General features: G+C 35.8%; 5 protein-coding genes and 1 long non-coding RNA gene across 13 annotated transcripts in view; 3 read left to right on the top strand and 3 right to left on the bottom strand.

Moving 5' to 3' along the window:
- The window catches only part of LOC147874453 (uncharacterized), a 290,349-nt gene extending 288,859 nt beyond the window's left edge, over window positions 1-1,490 (bottom strand). Inside the window, exons 1-2 of the long non-coding RNA XR_015534240.1 lie at window positions 1,457-1,490; window positions 1,084-1,138 (exon numbers count right to left, since the gene is read on the bottom strand). This is a non-coding gene — a long non-coding RNA (uncharacterized LOC147874453). The remainder of the gene's footprint in view (window positions 1-1,083; window positions 1,139-1,456) is intronic.
- On the top strand, window positions 615-3,136 carry Uxt (Uxt prefoldin-like subunit). 5 transcript variants are annotated; one of them, XM_087344925.1, is made up of 2 exons: window positions 615-888; window positions 2,307-3,136. In XM_087344925.1, exon 2 carries the CDS (start codon window positions 2,308-2,310, stop codon window positions 2,755-2,757), a length of 450 nt encoding a protein of 149 aa, XP_087201051.1. In that variant the 5' UTR covers window positions 615-888; window position 2,307; the 3' UTR covers window positions 2,758-3,136. The 5 variants fall into 5 exon arrangements, with proteins under 5 accessions (XP_087201051.1, XP_087201054.1, XP_087201050.1 ...); XM_087344928.1 differs by having other exon boundaries at window positions 616-731; XM_087344924.1 differs by lacking the exon at window positions 615-888 and adding an exon at window positions 1,531-1,611.
- On the top strand, window positions 1,546-9,464 carry LOC110833867 (cysteine sulfinic acid decarboxylase). Of its 3 annotated transcripts, none has more exons than XM_087344923.1 (7): window positions 1,546-1,611; window positions 3,693-4,992; window positions 5,457-5,676; window positions 6,064-6,211; window positions 6,418-6,646; window positions 7,964-8,155; window positions 8,912-9,464. In XM_087344923.1, the coding sequence occupies exons 2-7, from the start codon at window positions 4,747-4,749 to the stop codon at window positions 9,083-9,085; spliced, it is 1,209 nt and encodes a 402-aa protein (XP_087201049.1). In that variant the 5' UTR covers window positions 1,546-1,611; window positions 3,693-4,746; the 3' UTR covers window positions 9,086-9,464. The 3 variants fall into 3 exon arrangements, with proteins under 3 accessions (XP_087201049.1, XP_021928106.1, XP_021928107.1); XM_022072414.2 differs by lacking the exon at window positions 1,546-1,611 and having other exon boundaries at window positions 3,519-3,950; window positions 4,764-4,992; XM_022072415.2 differs by lacking the exon at window positions 1,546-1,611 and having other exon boundaries at window positions 3,519-3,950; window positions 5,453-5,676.
- LOC110833873 (uncharacterized) lies at window positions 9,307-13,980 on the bottom strand. 2 transcript variants are annotated; one of them, XM_022072422.2, is made up of 4 exons: window positions 13,828-13,980; window positions 13,242-13,346; window positions 10,919-11,023; window positions 9,307-10,060 (listed from the first exon to the last, which is right to left on the bottom strand). In XM_022072422.2, exons 2-4 carry the CDS (start codon window positions 13,300-13,302, stop codon window positions 9,852-9,854), a joined length of 375 nt encoding a protein of 124 aa, XP_021928114.2. In that variant the 5' UTR covers window positions 13,303-13,346; window positions 13,828-13,980; the 3' UTR covers window positions 9,307-9,851. The 2 variants fall into 2 exon arrangements, with proteins under 2 accessions (XP_021928114.2, XP_087201055.1); XM_087344929.1 differs by having other exon boundaries at window positions 10,919-11,020.
- On the top strand, window positions 11,599-14,116 carry LOC110833875 (ciliary microtubule inner protein 1-like). Its single transcript, XM_022072424.1, has 5 exons — window positions 11,599-11,770; window positions 12,000-12,138; window positions 12,614-12,692; window positions 13,048-13,165; window positions 13,980-14,116. Exons 2-5 carry the CDS (start codon window positions 12,062-12,064, stop codon window positions 14,114-14,116), a joined length of 411 nt encoding a protein of 136 aa, XP_021928116.1. The 5' UTR covers window positions 11,599-11,770; window positions 12,000-12,061.
- An 8-nt stretch (window positions 14,117-14,124) lies between these two features.
- On the bottom strand, window positions 14,125-20,579 carry LOC110833871 (uncharacterized). The gene is made up of 5 exons (XM_022072419.2): window positions 20,423-20,579; window positions 18,816-18,854; window positions 18,420-18,497; window positions 15,042-15,167; window positions 14,125-14,548 (listed from the first exon to the last, which is right to left on the bottom strand). Exons 1-5 carry the CDS (start codon window positions 20,468-20,470, stop codon window positions 14,447-14,449), a joined length of 393 nt encoding a protein of 130 aa, XP_021928111.1. The 5' UTR covers window positions 20,471-20,579; the 3' UTR covers window positions 14,125-14,446.
- Window positions 20,580-21,957: the final 1,378 nt, after the last annotated feature.

Raw genomic sequence — 21,957 nt, 5'->3', positions numbered from 1 at the left:
AATGAAAATTCCAAAGTACTGAAATTTTTATACATGTCTTTGATATAATTGTTATTCTATGTACAATATAAATAAAATAATATGGCTTAAACCACTGTAAGAACCAACATGTCATGTTTCATGTAATTTATCTTTGGCTTAGTCCTATAAAGGAATTGCAAAATTCAAATAAATTATTTTTCTAATAGTATTTCTTACTCCTTGGAAGAATTTACTTCAGTTGAAAATTAAGTGTTGTAAATATATATGAACAGACTATTTTCTTTATATTATTTTACTCTGTATAATAAATATAATAATATTATTATTATCATATTCTTACAAGATGTCTGTAAATAACTGTAACAAGTGTGTATTAACTACGAGTATATTTATACTTGTATTAATTAATGTATTTGTGTTAAGTGAGTGTTGTATTGGTACTAGCAAAATATGTCCTACAGGACGATTCAAAAGCCACAACGCTTTCTAGATGAACATAAGTTACGGTTGCAATACGACACAACCAGTTCCAGGTAAGAAAGTGGTCAAGGTCATGAAGTCAGTGACAAACACAAGTCACGTGATCATTTTGAGGCGTGTATGTGCACATAAACCACTTCCAACACTTCTTGTTCTCATACGTGTACAGGAGCTTCCTTGGCTTAGTACTATGAAGATTCATGCAATGTAGATAAACTATTTTGCGAACGATAAATTAGTAAAAAGAAAGAACTGCGACCTATTTTAAGGTACTAATCACTTGCCTGCAGTGACTGACTAAAACTCCGAAAATACTTTGTCAAGATAGTCGCTTTCTGGACCTACATTCGAATCTGGAACATCTCAAATACGAAGCTGGGATGTTAACAGTTCCTCAGTGATACTTGTAGTTTATTTACATTTGCAGTAAGCTAAATTTCTACCCACAGTTTACTTTTTAATATGCCTTGCTATTGCCATGTTACATTGTGTCGAATTGTGCTGCTCCGTTTTGCTCGTACGTTTACTCAACACCAGGTATTTGTATTTATTAGAAAACTACTTACATCACCAAATGAACAGTATTTTTACTAGTTTATAATTAATTCTAAACATCATTACCATTTGGGGAAACGATTCGGTATGTTTCCTGTCCATTTGCACTTACACTTCACAACTTATCACAATGTACACCTTCCATTTTAACAGGCAGACTACTTTCCACTGAAGAAAGTTTTCAGAGGAGTCATAACCTATTTTAAACAACTGACCACCAGGTTCGCATTAATTGGACATGATCACTTAATTCACCGAAACGACTATTGAAAGTTTGTTTCATGTGTAATCCATGTGAATAAATTATTACATCATTAGTATCTAGATTACATCAACGAGGAAATTTACTTAAATAATTATATGAATTTTCAAGTGTGATCAGTAAACTTTGGATCTTCTGAAGGAAATTTATTTTGGTAGAATAATTCAGTAATCGTACATGAGCTCAAATGATGGTCAAAAATTTCCCGCATTAGGAAACAAATATTTGACTGCTGAGGGTTTTCGTTGCAGCTCATAGATGGCAGACGTGTTTCGATTTCTGTAAATAATAACAGAACATCGGAGAGCGTATAGACACGTGGAAAAAGTAAGGTGAGATTATGATAGGTTAAGTACGAAGTCATGCTCAAATGTTATGACGTACAGTGTGACCATCTTTCACTATACACATAAATCAACTCCAGAACCTAACCCAATTTAATTAAACGTAATATTATTAAATTTTAAGAAAAAGTATTCAATAGTTTTTGTTTCGTTTAGATTGGGCAATTTTAACGACCACTTTGTATAAGACAACACATACTTTTTTAAGCTCATCTAAAATTCCTGCGAAATAAGTTGCATAAACTGGTTTTGTAGCATTTTTGGATGAACATGGCAAGGAAGTTGCACAAACGAATTTTATCCTATTTCGATATAATATTAATTAAAATTGATCATGATGACCAAAGATGCAGTGCATTTTTCTGTTGTTGCCGTTGACGACACCTTACTTTCTTGCACCACTGTGGACAGATGACAAATGCCCCAAAGTAGGAACAAATATTTGCTTTACATCTGACCCTTCGAAGTGTTTTTGAAAGAAACTTTCAAGACAAGAAAGGTGTAACGACGTTTTTCAGTTTTATGTCAAATTGTAAATGTAAGCAATTTGACATATGACTTCGTTTGGAATCAGTAGATAACCTAGATATTAAAGCATTTCTTTTTTAGCATGTCAAGAATTTACTCTGAAATAATGTGTTTTAGCTTATCACAATTGGCCGCCTTTATTTCTCTGATTTAAGCATGGAGCTTGGGCTTTCAGAAAAAGTTCTACGATATGAAAGCTTCGTGAATGATGTTCTGAAGGAAGATCTGAAAAAGGTTCATTCAAGATATGAAGAACTGAATAATGAGATTGCAGAATACATACAGCTAAAAAATTTTATCCAAAGTGTTCCAGATGTTGGCCTGTCATCAGATGGACTTAAAACAAAAATGGATCTAGGATGCAACTTCTACATCCAAGCAAATATTTCAGATACTTCAACTATTTTAGTTGCTATAGGTTTGGGTCACTATATTGAATTCACAATGGAAGAAGCACTTAAATTTGTTGAGAAGCGAGTGAATCTCTTAACTCTACAAACTGAAAAACTTAAAAAGGATAGTGCTAAAACCAAAGCTATGATAAAACTTGTACTAGGAGGGCTGCACCAGCTGCAGTCTTCTTCAAGATCAAGCAGACTGAAGTGAACACAGATAACAATGTGTTTTAATCAGTAATGAAAGTGGATTTTGCAAGATAGCAAGCAAAGTTTCTTTGCATTATTGTTCATTAGTTTGATTAGTTCATTCCTTTCATCAAGAGCCAGACAGGCCAGTATTACACTGTAAACACTTGAGTTTTTTTTCTGAGGTTACTTTTTGTCATCATTTCAGCAATCTGTTATAAATTGCAATTTTTGCTACATATGAAAACCATTTGTATTCAAGATTCTGTAAAATGAAAATTGTGAATGCTAGCATGTTGTATTTGTGTGAAAGTGCTTAAAAGTGGCTTTCATATCAAACAAAGTTATGAATATACATTATGAAGCAAAATAAAAGTTTGCAAATACATATTTCCAAAAAATTTTGAGGTTAATTTTTTTTTAATTACACAAATCAATGGAAATTGTTGTCATGAAACATTATGTGACATTGCAGTACTGTTACAAATTTAGAGTGGCAATATTTCACATGTACAACAAGAACAGAGTACATACTGTATGTGAACAAAATTATTGTTTTTTTCTATGTATGCATTCTCTTCCCATTGTGTCACTGATATTGATATCTAAATATCCTTGTGTGCACATTTAACACATACATTCCACAACCAAGAGAATCGCTCTAATATTTCTAATTAATACAGCATTACTAACATAAAGTTGATTTTTATTTGAAAATTAAAAATTTCCATATCTGTAATTACTGTTTACCACATGCAGTGAGCATGTTATTTGAATTAAGTGTTCAATTATTCACCATTCTCTGTCAATGTAGAAGTAATTAGGAAATAGGAAGCATGCCATAATTGATAATAGCTGAGTTGGGTTGCTATGTTAGTGAAGATATAAGAGACAGTGAGGGGACCTGACATTCACTTGTTATTCAATGGGGAGCATGAGAAAGAACTGGTTTCACAGCCTACCCAATGAGGCACTGCATGCAGAATTCCTGCAAGATGTGTCCAAGTTGCTTCTGAAAGAGGCTGTGTTTGCTGGTACACAAAGGAAAAACCCAGTGGTCAGATTCCATGACCCTGACCACCTGTATGATCTGCTGAATCTGACACCCACTGAGAAGCCTGCTACACATACTGAGTTGCTTAAAGCAATCTGTGATACCATTAACTTCAGCGTTAAGACTGGGCACCCATACTTCATCAATCAACTGTTCTCAAGGTCAGTATAGTGATACAACCTGTTTTCAGTTTGGAAGTGACAAAATATTGGTGTAACCAGCATCACCAACCAGAATTTGCAGGTTCATAACCCTTAAAGTCCAGTATAGCACCTGCTTTAGTAATACCTCTGCATTTTACCTACAGAGTACTACTACTACTACTATGGCGTAACAGCCCAAAATCGAGCCCTAGCCTCCTCCCATACAGAGTATGATTCTCAGAATAACAGCAGTTATGCTAATCAGCATTAACCAAATGACATTTGTAATAAAAATGATTTGTGTAGTGTATAAGGTAGGAACTGAATTTTTAAATATAATTTGCATGAGCTTCAGCTTCAAAAGGTTAGTTCAGAATCAACAGCTTTTCATGGAATCTAAATCACCCATAATGGGAATTATGCATAATGATTGTGAGTATTGCATAAAAGATCATTATGATTTCAAATTTGTCTGCGAAACGTAACTGAGGCAAAATATTTAGTTTTAGTACCATGTATTTAACATGTATCTGTTTAATATACAGAAAGTCAAGGTAGTGATAAATATGAAAATGTGTAGACTAAACAAGCAAATTTTCTACTCTAAAGTAGCCACTGAATTACGTAGAACGGAAAGTTGGTACTTTATACTGATGTTCCTTATAGAGAGAGCCAAGAGACTCTGGATATTGGTATCTTCTTCACAAAACAGTTTTTGAAAAACTCTTTTCCACATCACTGCAGATAGTTCTAATACAGTTTAAATCTTAATCTTCTCTGATTAGTTCAGCATAAATGTGAATGTAATATATCAATGTACTGGCTTTTAAGTGTGGATCCTTATGGACTTGCTGGGCAATGGGTGACTGATGCACTGAATCCCAGTATGTATACATATGAGGTAGCACCTGTATTCACACTTATGGAAGCTGTAGTATTGGAGGAAATATGTCAACTAGTTGGTTTTCCTTCTGGTGATGGAATGTTTTGCCCTGGAGGCTCATTTGCTAATGGTACTGCTATCAACCTGGCCAGATTCAAATATTTTCCAGACATTAAGGTCAGTTAAGTCTAAGATTTTTACTAAATTACCTGCTGATTTCAATATGTTTATCATTTTTCCCATATCATATCCTCAAACATATTAATTCTGATAATTACCAGACATCTTTATAAGTAAAATCTGTGAGACATTTCTATTGATGTTCAGACTTGAACTTGCTAATTGTTGGGAAATAATTTAGAAATTGTAATTTCCTTTCTGTTCACTGCCAATCTCTCATTGGACTATACAGGGCCATTTACAAAGAAATATTTTGCCTGCTAAGGGCCTAAGAAATTCAGTACGTTAAATAAACAAAAAACCAATAAATTCCTGCAACTTTTTCTCTATTTTAGATATCAATATTTTGGTTCTGGAGATTATAAAGCAAGCATGATCTACGTGCTTTTCAAATGAAAGCTGATTCTTATGAAGTGTTGTGTATTGATCTAACATTTTGTTATATTTTATTGGAAAGCCAGAGAGATGGCCTGGGATGTGCACCAAAGTTGGTTATGTTTGCATCAGAAGATGCCCACTACTCAGTCCACAAAATGGCAGCATTGCTTGGTCTGGGTGAACAGAATGTGTGTTCAGTACAGACAGATAAGACAGGGCGTATGGATTCATTATATCTAGAGTCGCAGGTGCAGAGGATAATAGCTACTGGAGCTGTCCCATTCATGGTGGTGGCCACAGCAGGTACAACATATTATTTATAGACAAAGAGTTAACATATTTAGATAGCCACACTTATGATTTTAACTAGCCTCAGCAACTTATTTATTTTATTCTTGGTTTATTTAACTATACTTTCAAGCAGGAATTTTGACCATGATGTTTGATCCTAAGGAACTGTGGATTATTTTTGTGGCAGAGGCATACATATAATCAATTGGAGCATAATTATGCCATTTTATTTTTATTTTGATTATTGCAAACTTGAAACTGGTATCTGATACGTGTATTTGTTATCAATAAGAATTTATCTGAACATGGTATGAATTCATATTCCTTGTTTGAAATTCTGGAGATAATTATGATAAATTTTAAAGAATCATTGAATTATAGTACACATGTTATGCACAGGTACAACAGTACTTGGAGCATTTGACCCTCTGCCTGCCATAGCTGATGTGTGCACAAAATACAATCTCTGGTTTCATGTGGATGCTGCATGGGGTGGAGGGCTTCTATTCTCACGTACACACCATCATAAGCTTATTGGACTTGACAGGTTATGACGATAATGTTAAAGAGCATGATACAGTAAAATATAAGGCAATTTATGATTTCTGCTTTGTGACTAGTCCAAATAAGATACTCAGAAACTAGAATGCAAATTAATAAGTTTGATTTATTAAGACCTATCAGAACAACTTTACAAATTGCTAGCGACAGCAATGAACAGCTGTCTTCTAGCAAAGTACCTTTATATTACAGAGCTGATTCTGTGGTATGGAATCCTCACAAGTTGTTGGCAGCTCCCCAGCAATGCTCGATGTTGCTGGTGCGACACCCAAACATCATCAAAGCCTGTCATGCTTGCAATGCTACGTACCTCTTCCAAAAGGATAAGTTTTATGATGTTTCTATTGACTTTGGAGACAAGTACCTGCAATGTGGACGAAGAGCAGATGTGTTCAAATTCTGGTTTATGTGGAAAGCTAAGGTAGTATTACTTTATGTAGTAATTATAACTACCATTATACAACATGTGAGTCATAATATAAAATAAGAGAATGATAATGAAATGCCAGTGAAAATGAGTGGAATAGAAGGCAAAAGATTTTAATGCTGAACTCAAGAAATAGGAATGGAAATGTTATTATCTACCCAAGATATAACAGAAAGCCAAGTGGCTATTATTAATTCATAGTATTTTAAAGGAGATCATTCTACATCACTACACAAGGTACTTGTGTGTTCATTTATTTAATGATGCAGTGCCAGCAGCAGAGGTTATGAGCAAAAACAAAAGAAATTACAGGAATGTTACAGATGGCATGTTAGCAAAAATGTATGAGAAAATTATTGTAGTGAACTATGAAATAGGGAATGGAATTTTCCTGAAAATATCTGATCCCCTAGTTGAATTCAAACTGAATTCATCCTCAGAGTTATGCAGCATGTGTTTGGGTTTTTATTTGTGGGTGTGTGTGCATGGACACACGTGCATGTACGTAATAACCATACACCACTTAACTCTTTGTCAATACATTGAAATTCACTAAACTTATTCTATCAGAACACCAAATTTAAATGTTTCTTAGAGCATAAACAGTTATATAATAAATACAGAAGAACTGCAGATACCTGTTTGGGCAGTAGTGATCCAACAGGATTATATAAGCCACTTATGGAGGCGTAATTCTCTATATGAAGTTGTTTTATTTTAATTGCATTTAAATTAAAATATTTTGTGACAAAAATATAACACTTTGATACTTTGCCATGCCTAATATAATAAATACAACACAGTAAATTTGAATGTTTCCTGTTGCACCTAACAAGATACCATACACACAAAAAATGCAGTTTAAGGAACACTAAATACATACTCCATAAATTTAATAACAGCAGCAGCAGCAGCTTGAATCTTAACATAGCAATCTGGGATAGGGGAACAACAGGATGGTCATTCACTGCACAACCAAACAAAATAATAATCGATCTGTGTGAAATCTAATCACTTGAAATTGGGAGTAAACACAACTGCTAAAATATTTTCTGCATTGAGTACTCTTCAGAAAATGGATATTCAGCATAACTGTAGCATATCTTCAGAGACACTCGGTACTTCTTATCATTAGTATAAATATTCCACCTTAAATCATCTTATCCGGTGTACAATATTTTTATTTCATATTGCATATTTAATGAAGAGATCTGAAATACTCAGAGACACATATTCATTGTTTTTATATAGTTGTAATGTTAAATCAGGACAACAGGAGAAAGACATTGCTATAACATGTTGCTTTTATAGGGTTCAATAGGATTTGAAGAGCACGTGAATGCTTTAATGGACTGTGCCAGTTACATAACCACTTCCCTGCGACAACGTCCAAGTTTCAAACTTGTTCTTGAACCAGAGTTTATTAATGTCTGTTTCTGGTATATCCCTCAAAGTCTACAAGGACTACAAGAACAACCAGACTTCAATGAAAAATTGCATAAGGTACAAAAATAGGAGCTTTAGTCTCCATTATTGCTATTCCATTCTTGGACGAAAGACAGCAAGTCAGTTGAACGCATGCTTTATGCATCTGTAAATTATTGTTGAATTTTCAGAGAAGTATAAGAGTGAAGATGGTTTTCATCTGGGTTGTAGCATCAGACTACCAGATTATACAGCACTACAACCCAGAATACAGCCGTCTACTTATAAGAATGATGACTTACAGACATTCATTTCTTGACCCTAAAGATGGTGGTTAACACTTAACATCAAAAGAAATATTATTTACTTTAATTATTTGCTGTTATTACTTTTGTAAGATTTGAGGTTTTCACAGCGGTGAGTATGTAGATTTCTGTCTTCTGGGTTGTTGCGCCGTGTAGTATGGTCGATGTTTACCAACGTTTCAGAGGTCATACTGCCTCCGTCATCAGGGCGATGAGTATGAAGATTTCTGTCTTCTGGGTTGTTGCGCTGTGTAGTCTGGTCGATGTTAACCAACGTTTCAGAGGTCATACTGCCTCCGTCATCAGGGCGATGAATTACTTCGAAGATTTCTGTCTTCTGGGTTGTTGCGCTGTGTAGACTGGTCGATGTTTACCAACGTTTCAGAGGTCATACTGCCTCCGTCATCATTTTGTGTTTAGAGAAGAGATAAAATTAAAGAGAATTTTATATAAATTATGGATTATGTCAATGAAGAAAATATTTAAAACCACCGTTTAACCGAAATGTATTGCATATGATAACTTACAGATAGCTCCACGTATGAAGGAACTAATGATGCGTAAAGGAAGCATGATGATAAGTTACCAGCCGCTGCAAAGCCTTCCGAACTTCTTTCGGTTTGTTGTTCAGAATTCGGGAGTCACACATCAAGATGTTGACTACTTTCTAGATGAACTGGATCGCCTTGGTGCCGACTTGTAACCATATCTTAACGCTCTGTTGGCCCATACCCACTAACCTCCAAGTGAGGGGTACATACAGTATGTACGATATCCCAAATGTTAGTAATCAGAGGCGTGAGACAGCGTATTTATTTATAAACGACAAATACGCATTGTGAGTTTCTGTGTCTATAATCGAAAACATGGACAAGTATAATAAATCCATGGAGAGTTACAGAATATAAACATGACAAGATCATATCACGTGTATGCATTTACAGTTTATTACATTGTTGTTAAATATCTTAAAACTTTAAATTACTGTATTGTGTCTGACTCAAATGTATTTTATTCTCTTTACAAATTGAAAATTCAAAGTTGTACTGCTGAAAATATTAAAATAAATTACATCTCGTGTAGACCTGCCTGAATTTCTTTACCACATCTCACAAATTACGTATCTTTCTAATATTTTATTTTTAAATTGATTAATTTTTTACCATTGTCTTTGACTCCACATTAAAATAAAGATTAAATATTAAGACAATGCTGAAATTAAGATTCTTTAAAATAAAAATACAACAATAATCTAATTGCAATACGAAGTTCCTTGTGAAATTCCAGTAATACTATTTGTAATAAATGACAAAACACATTACCGTTGTTATTGATGGCAGATAGAAAAACGTAATTATAATTTATTAATAGGGTACACCAATATAATTTTTGGGGTGAAACATTTCAAGTTGTATGCCGATGATGAAAAAGTATTATTATATATTAAATTACGATATATTTTCTTGCATTCATGCAGCGTCTGCGACAAAGACCGGATCATAGCAGGCATAACCACAAGTTGTTGGACAGCATTTCTTGCCAGCTGGACAAACTTCGTCTCTTGTGCACAGGTTACCACATAGTGAGGGTGGATCTACAATATTCTTTCCCTCAATCTCAGCTTCTCTTTTGCTGACGGGAAGACGACGTATTTGGGGGCAGAGGCCAGGTCGTGGACCTGTTAAAGACAAATGAATATAAGAAATTCGGGACACAAGATCTGTTATTTATTTTCCAGAGAAGGAAAATGTCAAGCACGAAAATTCTCTTCATTGCACCGTTTTATTACAGGAGTTCCGTATTTACATGCCCAGCCCATTTAATCGCCCTCAATAATATTTGGTGCGGGGATCTTTCACCACATTTTTCTTCAAATTATGTCATTGTTACAATTTCGTCATTAAAGCAATCTGAAATATTCAATTGGTTCTACATCTTCAGTTAAGTGACCTGGAGGTGTTATTCCGGGAAACGCATCTATAAAATTAAGTCATACCCAGGAGCCAAGATAATTTGCATCAACATGCAACTGCTTCGTCATGTGCTTTACTCCGAAATTCTTGAATCAGAAATGCGTTTTGTCGATTCACTTATATCACTCTTTTCCGCATTTTATCTCTCACAAACTATCTGACGACGCCATGATGGATAACTACCCTCATCCAATCAAGTTAAAAATAGTTTTTATAAATTGTATTGATCTACTTAGTTATAGAACTTCATTTCCGTGTGTATCGATATTTTATCTTTACGTCTAATCAATCTTGACCAACTTTCTGAAGCTCTTGTGATGTACGAAAAAGCCTGAAGTTCTGTTCCCAATCAAGTTACCGTACGAATACGGATCATTCGGAAAATTGTCAAATTCTTGAGATTAACAACTACAGTTTCAATAAATGGAAACATGAACATAATCTTTTCACACTCAACTATTAGATTATGATGCCTTTAACTGCTTCGTGTAAAAGCCCCAGAGTTAAAATGTATCTGTTACCACACACAAGATATATTTTATTCGGAAGCAATAGCCACTTACATATTCTGGAAGTAAGCAAGGGAAGAGACGGCAGTGCTGGAGGACCGATCGTCCGGACCGTGTCGGTATCACCAGTTGCACACACCAAGAAGACCATCAAAGCTGCTAAAACCAAAGACATTCTTACAAATACGGTCATCATGTCGACGTCAATCTCGAACCTTCCTCTAAGAACGCTCACCAATTTAGAATGTGTTAGGCCACGCCTATTTCTGCACCACTTATATACACCAACAACCCATGAAACCACCCCCAAGAACAAAAATTTGTAGTCGTCCAGTTATGTTGCTAAATATACACCGTCATACCTAAGCAAAGCTATGACGGATAGGCGCTTCGTTGACACAGTGGAATGACGAGTTAATTTATTTATTATTCTTTATTTTGTAGTTTAACTATCACTGATTTTTTATAATTAAAATACTACTGGAGTTGGTGTCGAATTTTAGTTTAAAATTATGAATTTGGAAGGAGAAGCTACATATTTTATAAACTGATTCATGAGTTGTTTAACGACACTTTTAACTGCTTAAATCATACAGCGTAAGTGAGTAACAAAATTAGAAGAAAGTTGTCATGATCTACCAGGCTCAAAGTTAACAGAAAGAAAGGAATTGAGAAAGAAAACAAACAAATAAAATAAAACTAAAAATGCTACAAACATTTTGTGACAGTGCGCGGAATAATCTTTGGAGGCGGAAGTGTATCGGAAAACGAACTCCCCCCCTACAGTATAACTTAGAGCTTGTTCCCTTGGTAACAACAGTTGTGTACAGTGATACCATATTCTGTGCCTCTGTTCGTAGGGCGTTGGTGTTAATAATTCGCTTGCAACACTTCTTGTTACGCATAGTAAGTACAAATTGTTTTCTGTTTTCCTCTTGTAGATCCGAGCTTGTTTCTTGTAATTCTGATTAGAATATACCATTACAGCAAGTCCTTCACGTTAATCAGTAACATTTACTTTTATATTTTACACCAGGATAATATAACGCTAGGCGTGTATTCAGAAGGTAACCGGTTCAAATATCGTTTGTAACGGATATCCTGATTGACTAGCTGTTTCTCTACCTCTCTTCAGACGAATACTGAGATAGTGCCTTAAAATAGTCCACGACCGCCTCTTCCTTGTGTACAGGCGGGATGCCGGCAGAACCACAGAATGGAATGCCTTCGAGGAAGCAGTTAAAGTACGATATGGTGAAAATTGATGGCAGACTGTAAGTAGGGCATATTTCGCTCTTAGAAACTTGGACCTCCAACTAACAATTATGGTGTATGGTAGCATCTGGCTTGACCAATCGTTGCGGCCAAATGATTAGAACTCACGCTGCGTATTTTTGATGTCCGTGGTTCGAGTCTCGGACCGAAAACGGCTATCCTAACTGATATATTTCTTGGTTCTCCTCAGTCCCTCCAGACAAACTCCACGATCGCTTCCTTCCGCAATATTTTAAATTCGTTAATCATCTCATCAATTGACGCTGTAAGTCTGAGATTCTGACAGCGTCATTGTACAAATCGTAAAGATACAACAAAAATTAATGTCTACTGTCAATGGAGATTTCCACTGATAACTACCTACATGATGTGTGGTCACACTACAATGTAATACTTGTTCAGTAATGACCAATCAATTCTGATACAGCGTTCCCAACATGTAACCTTTACAAACATCTTATTTGTTACTTTCAGAAAAGAAGTTATTCATTTAGAGAAGCTGACACGGAAACAATGGGAGAAGAAGTGGGGATTTCTAAGAAATATAATGCAGGTAATTTCTGTAATCTCGACTGGACAAACTTCTCAACATGCACTTGTTATATTTTTCTCTCCACACCAAAGAAATATCTCATCGAATCTGAGGAATTACTTGAAGTCAACAGTTCCTTCACTTTTAACAAGAAATGCTGACGACTAAACCACCAAATTCCTCCTATGGGTGTGAAGACATGCTTATGTACGCCAAAATAAGTTGAGGTACGAACGTAGTACACGATTATAAACGCCGCAATACTTACCTTTCTGTCGATAGGGAAAACATTTCAATTTTAACCCCTTACAGAATAAACCTCATACAAATAAACATTCTCCAAGGGAACCTGATAACAGCTGGAATTATGTTTTAGATGTATCATGATGAAATAAAAGCCGAAGGCGTCGAGCTGAAGAAAGAACAGTCTCATCCCAGGCTGGTTTCGGAAATGAAGGCCCCTCCTTCGCCTCCTGTCCCTACCACCAGCTCAGGTTAGCACATTTTATAGAGAAATGATGAACAACTCGTTTATCAGGACGGACTTTATAAAAACGTAATTATACTTACAAAATAATGGTATAATGAATCGACTGTTGTTACGCGCCTTTAGAGAAACTTCTTCTGGCATAGCACACCACTAGATAGGTCTATAGCTGAGCTCTTATAGAAAAACTGAGAAGAGAATAATGTTATTTAAGGGATGATTTCAAGACTGTTTTAAAACTTTTGAAAAGATTTTTTAATCTGCCATTAAAACATCAGTCTGGCTTAAAAAGATGGTTCTGTTTTGTTGAAAGTTTCGTCTTGGCAAGCCTATTGCTAGATGAATGCTACTTTTTCGCCGTTCTCATAGCAGAAAAATACGGAATGTTTTGAACGGATCTCGACCGTGCAGTTTACACTGTTTTATAAAACAGGGTTGAATGGCAATACCACGTCTTCTCTTAAGTAACTAAATCAATGGAAGAGAAAGTTAAGAGTAAAGTATTTTTTAGGCACAGTATAAGTTCATAATTTCACAAATTGCTTGAAGTAATGAATTTGTCACAGGAATCACTTGTTTTTATTCGGTTACATTTCAACGCTTCTGTCGACACAACATAAGTTGAGAAATGTAATTAAGTGTGAAAAAAAATAAGAATCTCTGCTTTACCGTCATTATATTGCGTAAGTCTGGCCTTCATTCATAATGTTAATGTTGATCTCGTGGATTGTGATACCATGTAGACTTGTAGCTAGATACCGCCGTTTCGGAAGGACATGCTGCCTCCATTTCAGAAATTAAAATCTGAATTTTTTGTGCAGGTTTCATCGGCTGGCGCTCCTCCATCGCAGAGTATTCACTGGAGAGGATTGGTCCACTCTACGTGTCTCCAAAACTAACTACAGAACTCCCAGAAAGTTATTCGCCCACGAAGCAAATAAATATATTTATAGGATAACAAGGAAGTAGCATATAAATTATGTTACTTTATTGCATATCAATGAAATTAATCACGTGCTACATGGCCAACTACCACCAATGCAAATAATAATACACATTTGTGAGGAAATAATGTTATAAATAAGTGATTGAAAATAAAATTAATTCTAGCGAGTCAATGGAAGAAATATCTGACATTATCATGTTGACAAGTCACATCCATGGAAGGGAATAAGGCATAATGCAGTAAGTAGACGTGTCTGTAATTACGAGGCTGGGAGAGCAAATATCATTATGAGTAGAACCGGTTTTACAACCAGTTCGTGTAGATTTGTAACCCACTGTTGCTCTAGTTGCTCCCAATTCCCAATTTTGAAGCTATTTTTCCTGCTTGTTCCATGCCCTTTGCTGCAATGTCTTCGACACTGGGAGGTTCAGCATCCGTTTCGCTCTGTAACGAGGTATACAGAAAGTCACTTTTAAGAATCTCCGTAAAACTTTCTTTGAGTGTAACGGAGGCCTTACAGTTATTTTAAGTGTGCATATTTAAATTTTACTTTAGTTCTAATGATGTTGAATATATATTAGTCGATCAAACGTGGTTCATAGATTGTTTGTGGTAAAAATTTGATTTCGTCGTTAAATACGATCTTGTGGTGTCTTTCTTATTCGTAAGCTGACCTTAGTCAATAAAAAGATAGTAACTTATGGAAACAATAAGACATTCCCTTTAAATAAGATTCTTATTTTAAGAATGTTTTAGAGGAAAGCTGCTACCGTAAAACCAGACCAAAGGAAGAATAAATTAAAGTTATTTGAAATAGCTCATTTTCTGAGTTTTAAAACACGTTATGATTTTCATGATCCGAATTTTTGCTGCCCAAATGTTTTTGTAACTTCTTCTATCATTTTATGAAATTATATTCTTGTAAAGTATTAATTACCTCTGACGGCATGAAACCTTCAACAGCCTCTCCTACTGATTCTGCGGCTTCAAGGAGAGGTTCGGGGACGTTTTCTAAAACTTTGATCGCTGCTTCTTCGGGAGTAGGTAGTTTCGGAAGTTTAAACTGTTAAGAAAGAATAAGAATTAGAAAAATCTTTTGGAAAATGTTCTAGCGACAGAGTTCTAGACTACACAGCGCAACAACCCGGAAGACAGCCATCTTCATACTCACCGCAGTGAAAACCTCAAATCATACATTCTAAGAACTCTTTACTTGAGTCAGAGAAACATAGACCTTGACTTAATTTAGAAAATTATTCACTTATATCCATGTTTATACTTCATATTCATGTCATTATTTTACATGAAAATGTATTCCTGGCAAAAAACGTTATATACAGATTTCTATTCTTGCTTTACAGAGCGAGGTGTTCACGGCAACAGGATGTTGACAGAGATCTATAAGCACAAATGGGTTACAGTGTAACTGTGAAAGTTATCAAAGAATGCAAACAGAATATTTTCATTAGTTCCGTTATCTGATACAGACATCGAAACCATTATGCTTTTCAAATTACATGACCCAGATTCAAAAACTTATTTTCGTTCATAGATTAAATGAAGTTTATTCGCTGGGTTAAATTTTAAGGAAAACGTACTGAAAAATAAAATCTACCTGTTATCACCTCCTACGATTGTTATATTCAGGTTTTTACGTCATCTTACGTTCCTTGTAATTTTAACGAGTTTCACTCAAAGCGTAAGTAACGCATAATGTTCGGGTTATTTCACAGAAGTTTAAAATGGAAGGTGTACTCTAAAATTTGAAGAGGAAATTAACATTGGTTCATATTGACCTATATCACCGTCCATTATTTTACTTATCGTGAAACTGTCTTTGATTAATATCCTTCCTCCAAACAGATAAATCACTACTTAAGAATCTTGTGAAGTGATGTGAAGGATCAAACAAATTTGGAAACCCGGGAAGAAATGTTTAAGAAAATAATCTTTAGTCTGGGTCACATTCTCAGTTTACTGTAGAGATAATGCATTACCTTAATATTTTAACGACCTGTCATTGTCACATTATAATGGAACTTTCGAATAATCCGGCTTCGGTTTTACCGTAACTATGCAGAAAGAGGCCGGGGTAATATCATTCAACTTCAGCAATTCTAATTAAGAGTGTCAATGAGTTTTCGTAATTATCATTAAGCATTTGATGCATTACTATTCAAAGTTCAGTTTGGCTTTGATTACGTGATTGATAGTAGACCATTAATTTATGGCAAAATGCAGACAAATTACAATATTTCGTAGCATAGCAAAGTCGACTGATAACTACGTTGTTCTTAGGTAAATTAATGTCGTTGTTTCAACTAAAGATATTTTACATTGTCACATGAGACTGGAAAATGTGTAAGACGAGTATGATTTTTAAGTAAGCTATGCAAATATTAACCCGGATTTATGGAGTAAGGTAGGATAGACGGTAACTAGGTCGAGAATTGAAGTACGTACTGTCAGGAACTTTATGAGTTTGTTCGACAGCAGTACGGAACTGGAGTGTGAATCCACATAGCTTAGCTCAAAACGTCGTCTGGATCGAGTGTCTTTAATTATAATTATAAATATGTTGTACCAGCTCATAACTCAATTATGCAGCAATTAAACATCATTAATAAACACTAAACAGTGGGAGAATTGATATTCTATTGAATACAACTATTAAATCAAGACAACGTTGCGATGGACCCCAGAGCTAACTTGGACGTTCAGCATAATATTATCGACTGATTACTGGTTTATCGACGCTTTTACGACCACGTGGATAGGTTACGTAGGATGAAAGGATGAATATAAAATCATATGGAAGGAAGAGGTCGTGGTCTGTTTCAAGTTATATCATATATATTAAGATATTCACGGTCGAGATAATTAATTCAGGGCGGAGATTTAAGTAGGAAGCAGGAGAGCTACCAACTTGACTGCGACGTTCGGATAAGTAAATGCCTCTTTCGGTAATTGAACCCGGTCGAACTACTAACAGATTTACCTAGAATAGAACGGGCTATTAACTATTCGTTATTCGTGAAACTTTTAAAATCATCGTTTATTTGGTGAAACTTCAGGTTCTCATGGTGATGAGTATGAAAATGGCAGTCTTCTGGGACGTTGCACCGTGCAGCCTGGTAGATAACGACCGACGTTTCAGAGGAGCTTACTGCTGCCATCATCGAAATATTTACCCCTCTGCTATTCGAATAAGACTACAAGTACAAATCCAGCCAATGAACGCAAGTAATAGTAATTAAACTTTACCTGTTGAGACATCCACCACTACTGATTGATCCTTCAGTGCCTTCTCCGACCTCCTTGTTAGGGAGAAATGCGTAAAATGATTCATACTGTGTAGTCCCTTCCCAAGCGGATAGGAACATTATGTTGCAGTGAAGCTGTTTACCATCAGTTATGCAGGTTTCGAGACTCGAGGTTAAATGGGTAATAAAATACAGCAGTGGAATGTACGCAGATGAGTACAGCAACTGAATCAACACATCCACATTTGATCCTAGTAAAATTCATACATTATCGTTGCATTTAAGTGATATTTCACTGACAATAATAACATACTATGATAACAAATATTTCGAATTTTTGTATTACTTACTAATTCTTGATCAGACTTTAATTTCGTAAACTGTTCATAATCATGTAGTTTGTCTTCCTTTGTTACGATTTATGGAGTCCTAGCATACAAAGGGCCAGTGTATGGGAAATAAAGATTTCTTGCCTCAGACTATACTTTCTTTATTACATGTGAAAACTACTATATTTCTCAATAATAATACTAATAACAATATGGGCCAGTAACACGTGCACATTCTCAGCAAAGGCATTTCTTAAAACTTCGTGCTATAGAGGTTCAAGCAATAAGTTCTATTGTTTCTTACTGCAACAAATTAATAGTTTCAAGTAACTGGCGTATATAATGTCAGAGATGGAAAATTCTACTTTTAATAAAATGTGTTTTTTTATGAATCAGCATTGCTAAATTGACAAATGGTACTATCGTGTTCCAACCAATCGGAGTTAGAGATAATGATGCCAAAATAACATATAACACATCGGCTATTCAGTAATTACAGTTTGTATTATAATTCGCTGAGATGACTTGTGTTGGGAAGTATGTCTGTGAACCTAATACAGTCTACAAGGAAAGCTAGAAGGAGATGCGTGGTTTTTCAAAGTCACTTTTCTCAGCAGGCTACTGTTACAGACGAATGGATCCACTCGTGAAGATCGGTGTCAATCTCTAGCGGTGACGAGGCAATTTTGGTATTTTAGGGATATTTCCACCTGCGTCTTTTACCTTGTCGGCTCCTGGGAGAGATGAAGCCATATCAGCCATGTCGCCAGGACTGGGTATGGATGGCGCCTGCCTCGTATCCTGTAGCAGAACATGACGATCAGAACACTGACGATATCGATGGTTCTTATCTGGGTTGTGACGCCGTATGGGTACCAACATTTCAGAGTAAAATAATTCCCCCATCTTCAACCCTGAAGCGTCACAACCCAGAAGACCAACACTTACAATTAGAAGAATATTCATTTAGAGGAACGAAAAGCCATAAAAGATTAACTTTTGAATACCTAACATGTGCTCTTCACAAAATACTATTAGGGTGGTAAAATCAAGGAGGATGAGATGAGCGAGGCATGTAGCGCGCATGAAATCATAAAAGTATATCAAGTTGGTATTTACCCTTTGATGTGCAGGTAAGTCAGATGGCGCAGCTGTTACCTGTAAAGAAAAGTGAAAGTCAAAATAAAATGTGCTGTCCGTTTCTATAACTATTCGCCTTGCTTAAGATATATATATTTTGAATTTATATAAATACATATACTTTGTAATGACAAACCCTATCGTCTTCATCACTCTCGTAAACACAGCTTTCCTCCCAAACAAAATAAAACTGCTACCCCTAAATTCGACATATTTCCTGTTTGCCATGTTATCAACATCACGCAAACCCATCATAGCCCGGCTGTAATTATATTAAAAATGACGCCATCCTTTGAAATGGAAAAAACAGTAACATAAGCAGTTAATACTAAAGAAAATATTTCCTCCCATTTTATAGCAAGTCGAACCAGCCCCAAAATGGGTTTACGCTGAAGGAGGAATCAAGTAAACATAGCAATCTCAAACAAATACAAACAAGGTAGCATATTTGCGTCATATTGTGAATTAGGTTAATATTTTAATATTTTCCGTCAAATCACAATTTTTAATAAGATAATAAAATATAAAATATTTAAAATATCATTTCACGTTCCAATTTGTAAATAGTAAAAAACGTTCCAATTTGTAAATCGATCATTCGATGCGGAACGTGAAATGATATTTTAAATATTTTATATTTTATTATCTTATTAAAAATTGTGATTTGACGGAAAATATTAAAATATAAATACAAACAAGTTAAATAAAGTTACGCACGGCGTAACAATTCTGATGTGTTTCGAATTGTACTCGTAGTGAGTTCAGAGTTATCTTGGGTCACCTATGTTTATATATTTGAATTATATTTCGTGTGTATGTCGAGGATGCATAATAACTCTGCCATTTAGAGACCAGTGTAAAAATTGCCCATGAAGGCTTGCATTTAAATTTCCATGACACACGTATCTTTTGTGGATACAAGAATTAAATTTAAAAACTAAGAAACGCCCACCAAATATTGAAGGCACTACGCCAATATTTGAAAGCTTGTCAGCGTTTCATGGCGGTTCTCCATTTCAGACAACTGTAATATTTCTAGGTCGACGTGATTTGGTATGGAATTCACCTGCAAAAATCCGCCTCTTTGCTGCTCTTTTCTATTAATTTTTTTGTATCCTACGAGAACCAATTAATGAATTTCATGAAATTTGATACTGGGAACTTTTCCATCACATGTTGACATGTTTCTAGTTTCGGTTAAAATCTGATATGAACTGACATTTTACATGAACACTTACGTGTGTTTCTGCGCGGGTTTAGCGGAAGACGTTAAATAACTGACTGCAGCTAAACACGTTTTTGAACAAAAATAAAAGACAAAATTCTATTCCTAAGTCCTAAGAATTTCGAAAAAAAAATAAAACAAAAGGACTGCATGCTTTCACGCACAATCCGAAAACTGTTAGATTGATTTTGACTAATTTTTATACTAGACACGTATGAATTATGGTATTTATGAGCGGGATCGTGAAGTCAACTTTCACAAACTGAAGATCACGAAGCAATGAGAGTGAACGCGCCATACGTTACACGTACAGTTCTTAAAGAGAGTGCACTATTAATAAACGAAAGAAATCACGACTCACCACAACAAAAACAACTGCCAGCAACAGAATTCCAACAGCGTGTTTCATGGTTTCGGCTTTGGATTGCGGTTGACCCTTGATTTCAGTTTGAACACTAACAATGCCACGAAGCTATTTTAGTGTTTATATAGGCCTGTGTATCTAGAATTAACTGCTGATAGTCACGCTTTATTATGACGTAAATAATTTATTATAATTACGATAACATCTTCATAACAATTTCTGGGAAACATATTATCCAGCCAGGAAACAAGTAAAAAAAAAGGTATGTGGTGTATGAATGTAATGGCATAGATCTTGAATCCAGATTTGTCCTCGTAATGGTTTTTTTTTGTGTGTGTCGTTAGTTACGGCGCCCACGTCACACCTGAAGGGAAACGACAAATGATCTTATCGAGACGAATTTGCTGAGCGTTATGTGCCAGTGCAGCTCCTCAGACTTACGTCAAAATTCGTAGGCCTATGACATAATTAGTGTGGAAACTGCAATAACCACATACAAATAGTAAATAAGCAAGGATTTTGCGTAGTGTAGCGATGTTTGACAACAGAAAGAAATTTTACCGTCTGTCGATTCCCGGCGGTGCCCGAATTTATAGCTTGTGTTGAGCAAGGCCGTGGTCTAGGCATCACGGAGTTTTCCTCTGGGGGCTTCCCCGGTTTCTCCGTGGCATCCCAACAATTACTCCATTCACACACAGAAGAAGGCAATGGCAAACCACTTCTGGATCATCTGCCAAGAACGTATATGAACAGGTCCCAGTCCGAGAAAAGGATGGAAGGATCCTGTTCATATGGACCTGTCGTCAGACAGAACACTAAATAATAATAAGATGAGGTGGTCTGGCGGTTAGAACGCTGGCCTTGTAATCCTGGGGGTCTCGGGTTCGATTCCCGGCGGTGCCCGAATTTATAACTTGTGTTGGGCAAGGCCGTGGTCTAGGCAACACGGAGTTTTCCTCCGGGGTCTTCCCCGGTTTCTCCGTGGCATCCCAACAATTACTCCATTCACACACAGAAGAAGGCAATGGCAAACCACTTCTGGATCATCTGCCAAGAACGTATATGAACAGTCCCAGTCCGAGAAAAGGATGGGAGGATCCTGTTCATGTGGACCTGTCGTCAGACAGAACACTAAATAAATAAATAACACAAAATACTGTGTCGAAAAAAAAGTTAATTTAGATTTGAGGTTTTTACAACGAAGTTGTCAATGGCGGTCTGGGTATTGACGTCGTGTGGGCTTGCACGTAGTACCAAAATTTCGGAGGAATATACTGCCTCCATCTTCAGGGCTAAGACTACTATAGAGCAGTGATGCTGTTTCGAACTCAAGACTTTCAGGTCCAGATCTCAGTACAGAAGCTAGCTATTCTGACCAGGGATTTCCACAGTTTTCTCAGTCTATTCGGAAAATACTGGTATAATGCATTAAATACGCCAAGGCTGCTTCCTTCCAGATCGATCCCCATTCATTGCTTACAAAATTACACCTTGTAACACTTTCTAATCTATGCAATGAAAAATTAATAATA

Source organism: Zootermopsis nevadensis, unplaced genomic scaffold (genome assembly GCF_977971745.1).
Source record: "Zootermopsis nevadensis isolate Lab colony 2312 unplaced genomic scaffold, Znev_1.0 Znev_ptg000008l, whole genome shotgun sequence".
Lineage (NCBI taxonomy): Eukaryota > Metazoa > Arthropoda > Insecta > Blattodea > Termopsidae > Zootermopsis > Zootermopsis nevadensis.
This window is presented reverse-complemented; position numbering and strand designations above follow the sequence as displayed.

Excerpts from the sequence above, each read along its gene's own strand:
- LOC110833873 (XM_022072422.2), bottom strand. The coding sequence starts at position 13,302 with ATGCCAGAAGAAGTTTCTCTAAAGGCGCGTAACAACAGTCGATTCATT. Across the intron at positions 11,024-13,241 it reads ATTCATTATACCATTATTTT|CAGCTTTGATGGTCTTCTTG; the intron begins GTAAGTATAATT and ends CTTTGGTTTTAG. Across the intron at positions 10,061-10,918 it reads CTTGCTTACTTCCAGAATAT|GTCCACGACCTGGCCTCTGC; the intron begins GTAAGTGGCTAT and ends TGTCTTTAACAG.
- LOC110833875 (XM_022072424.1), top strand. The coding sequence starts at position 12,062 with ATGCCGGCAGAACCACAGAATGGAATGCCTTCGAGGAAGCAGTTAAAG. Across the intron at positions 12,139-12,613 it reads GTGAAAATTGATGGCAGACT|AAAAGAAGTTATTCATTTAG; the intron begins GTAAGTAGGGCA and ends TGTTACTTTCAG. Across the intron at positions 12,693-13,047 it reads TTCTAAGAAATATAATGCAG|ATGTATCATGATGAAATAAA; the intron begins GTAATTTCTGTA and ends ATTATGTTTTAG.
- LOC110833867 (XM_022072414.2), top strand. The coding sequence starts at position 3,661 with ATGGGGAGCATGAGAAAGAACTGGTTTCACAGCCTACCCAATGAGGCA. Across the intron at positions 5,677-6,063 it reads CATGGTGGTGGCCACAGCAG|GTACAACAGTACTTGGAGCA; the intron begins GTACAACATATT and ends TGTTATGCACAG. Across the intron at positions 8,156-8,911 it reads TCAATGAAAAATTGCATAAG|ATAGCTCCACGTATGAAGGA; the intron begins GTACAAAAATAG and ends GATAACTTACAG.
- LOC110833871 (XM_022072419.2), bottom strand. The coding sequence starts at position 20,470 with ATGAAACACGCTGTTGGAATTCTGTTGCTGGCAGTTGTTTTTGTTGTG. Across the intron at positions 18,855-20,422 it reads TGGCAGTTGTTTTTGTTGTG|GTAACAGCTGCGCCATCTGA; the intron begins GTGAGTCGTGAT and ends TTTTCTTTACAG. Across the intron at positions 18,498-18,815 it reads ACTTACCTGCACATCAAAGG|GATACGAGGCAGGCGCCATC; the intron begins GTAAATACCAAC and ends GTTCTGCTACAG.
- Uxt (XM_087344925.1), top strand. The coding sequence starts at position 2,308 with ATGGAGCTTGGGCTTTCAGAAAAAGTTCTACGATATGAAAGCTTCGTG.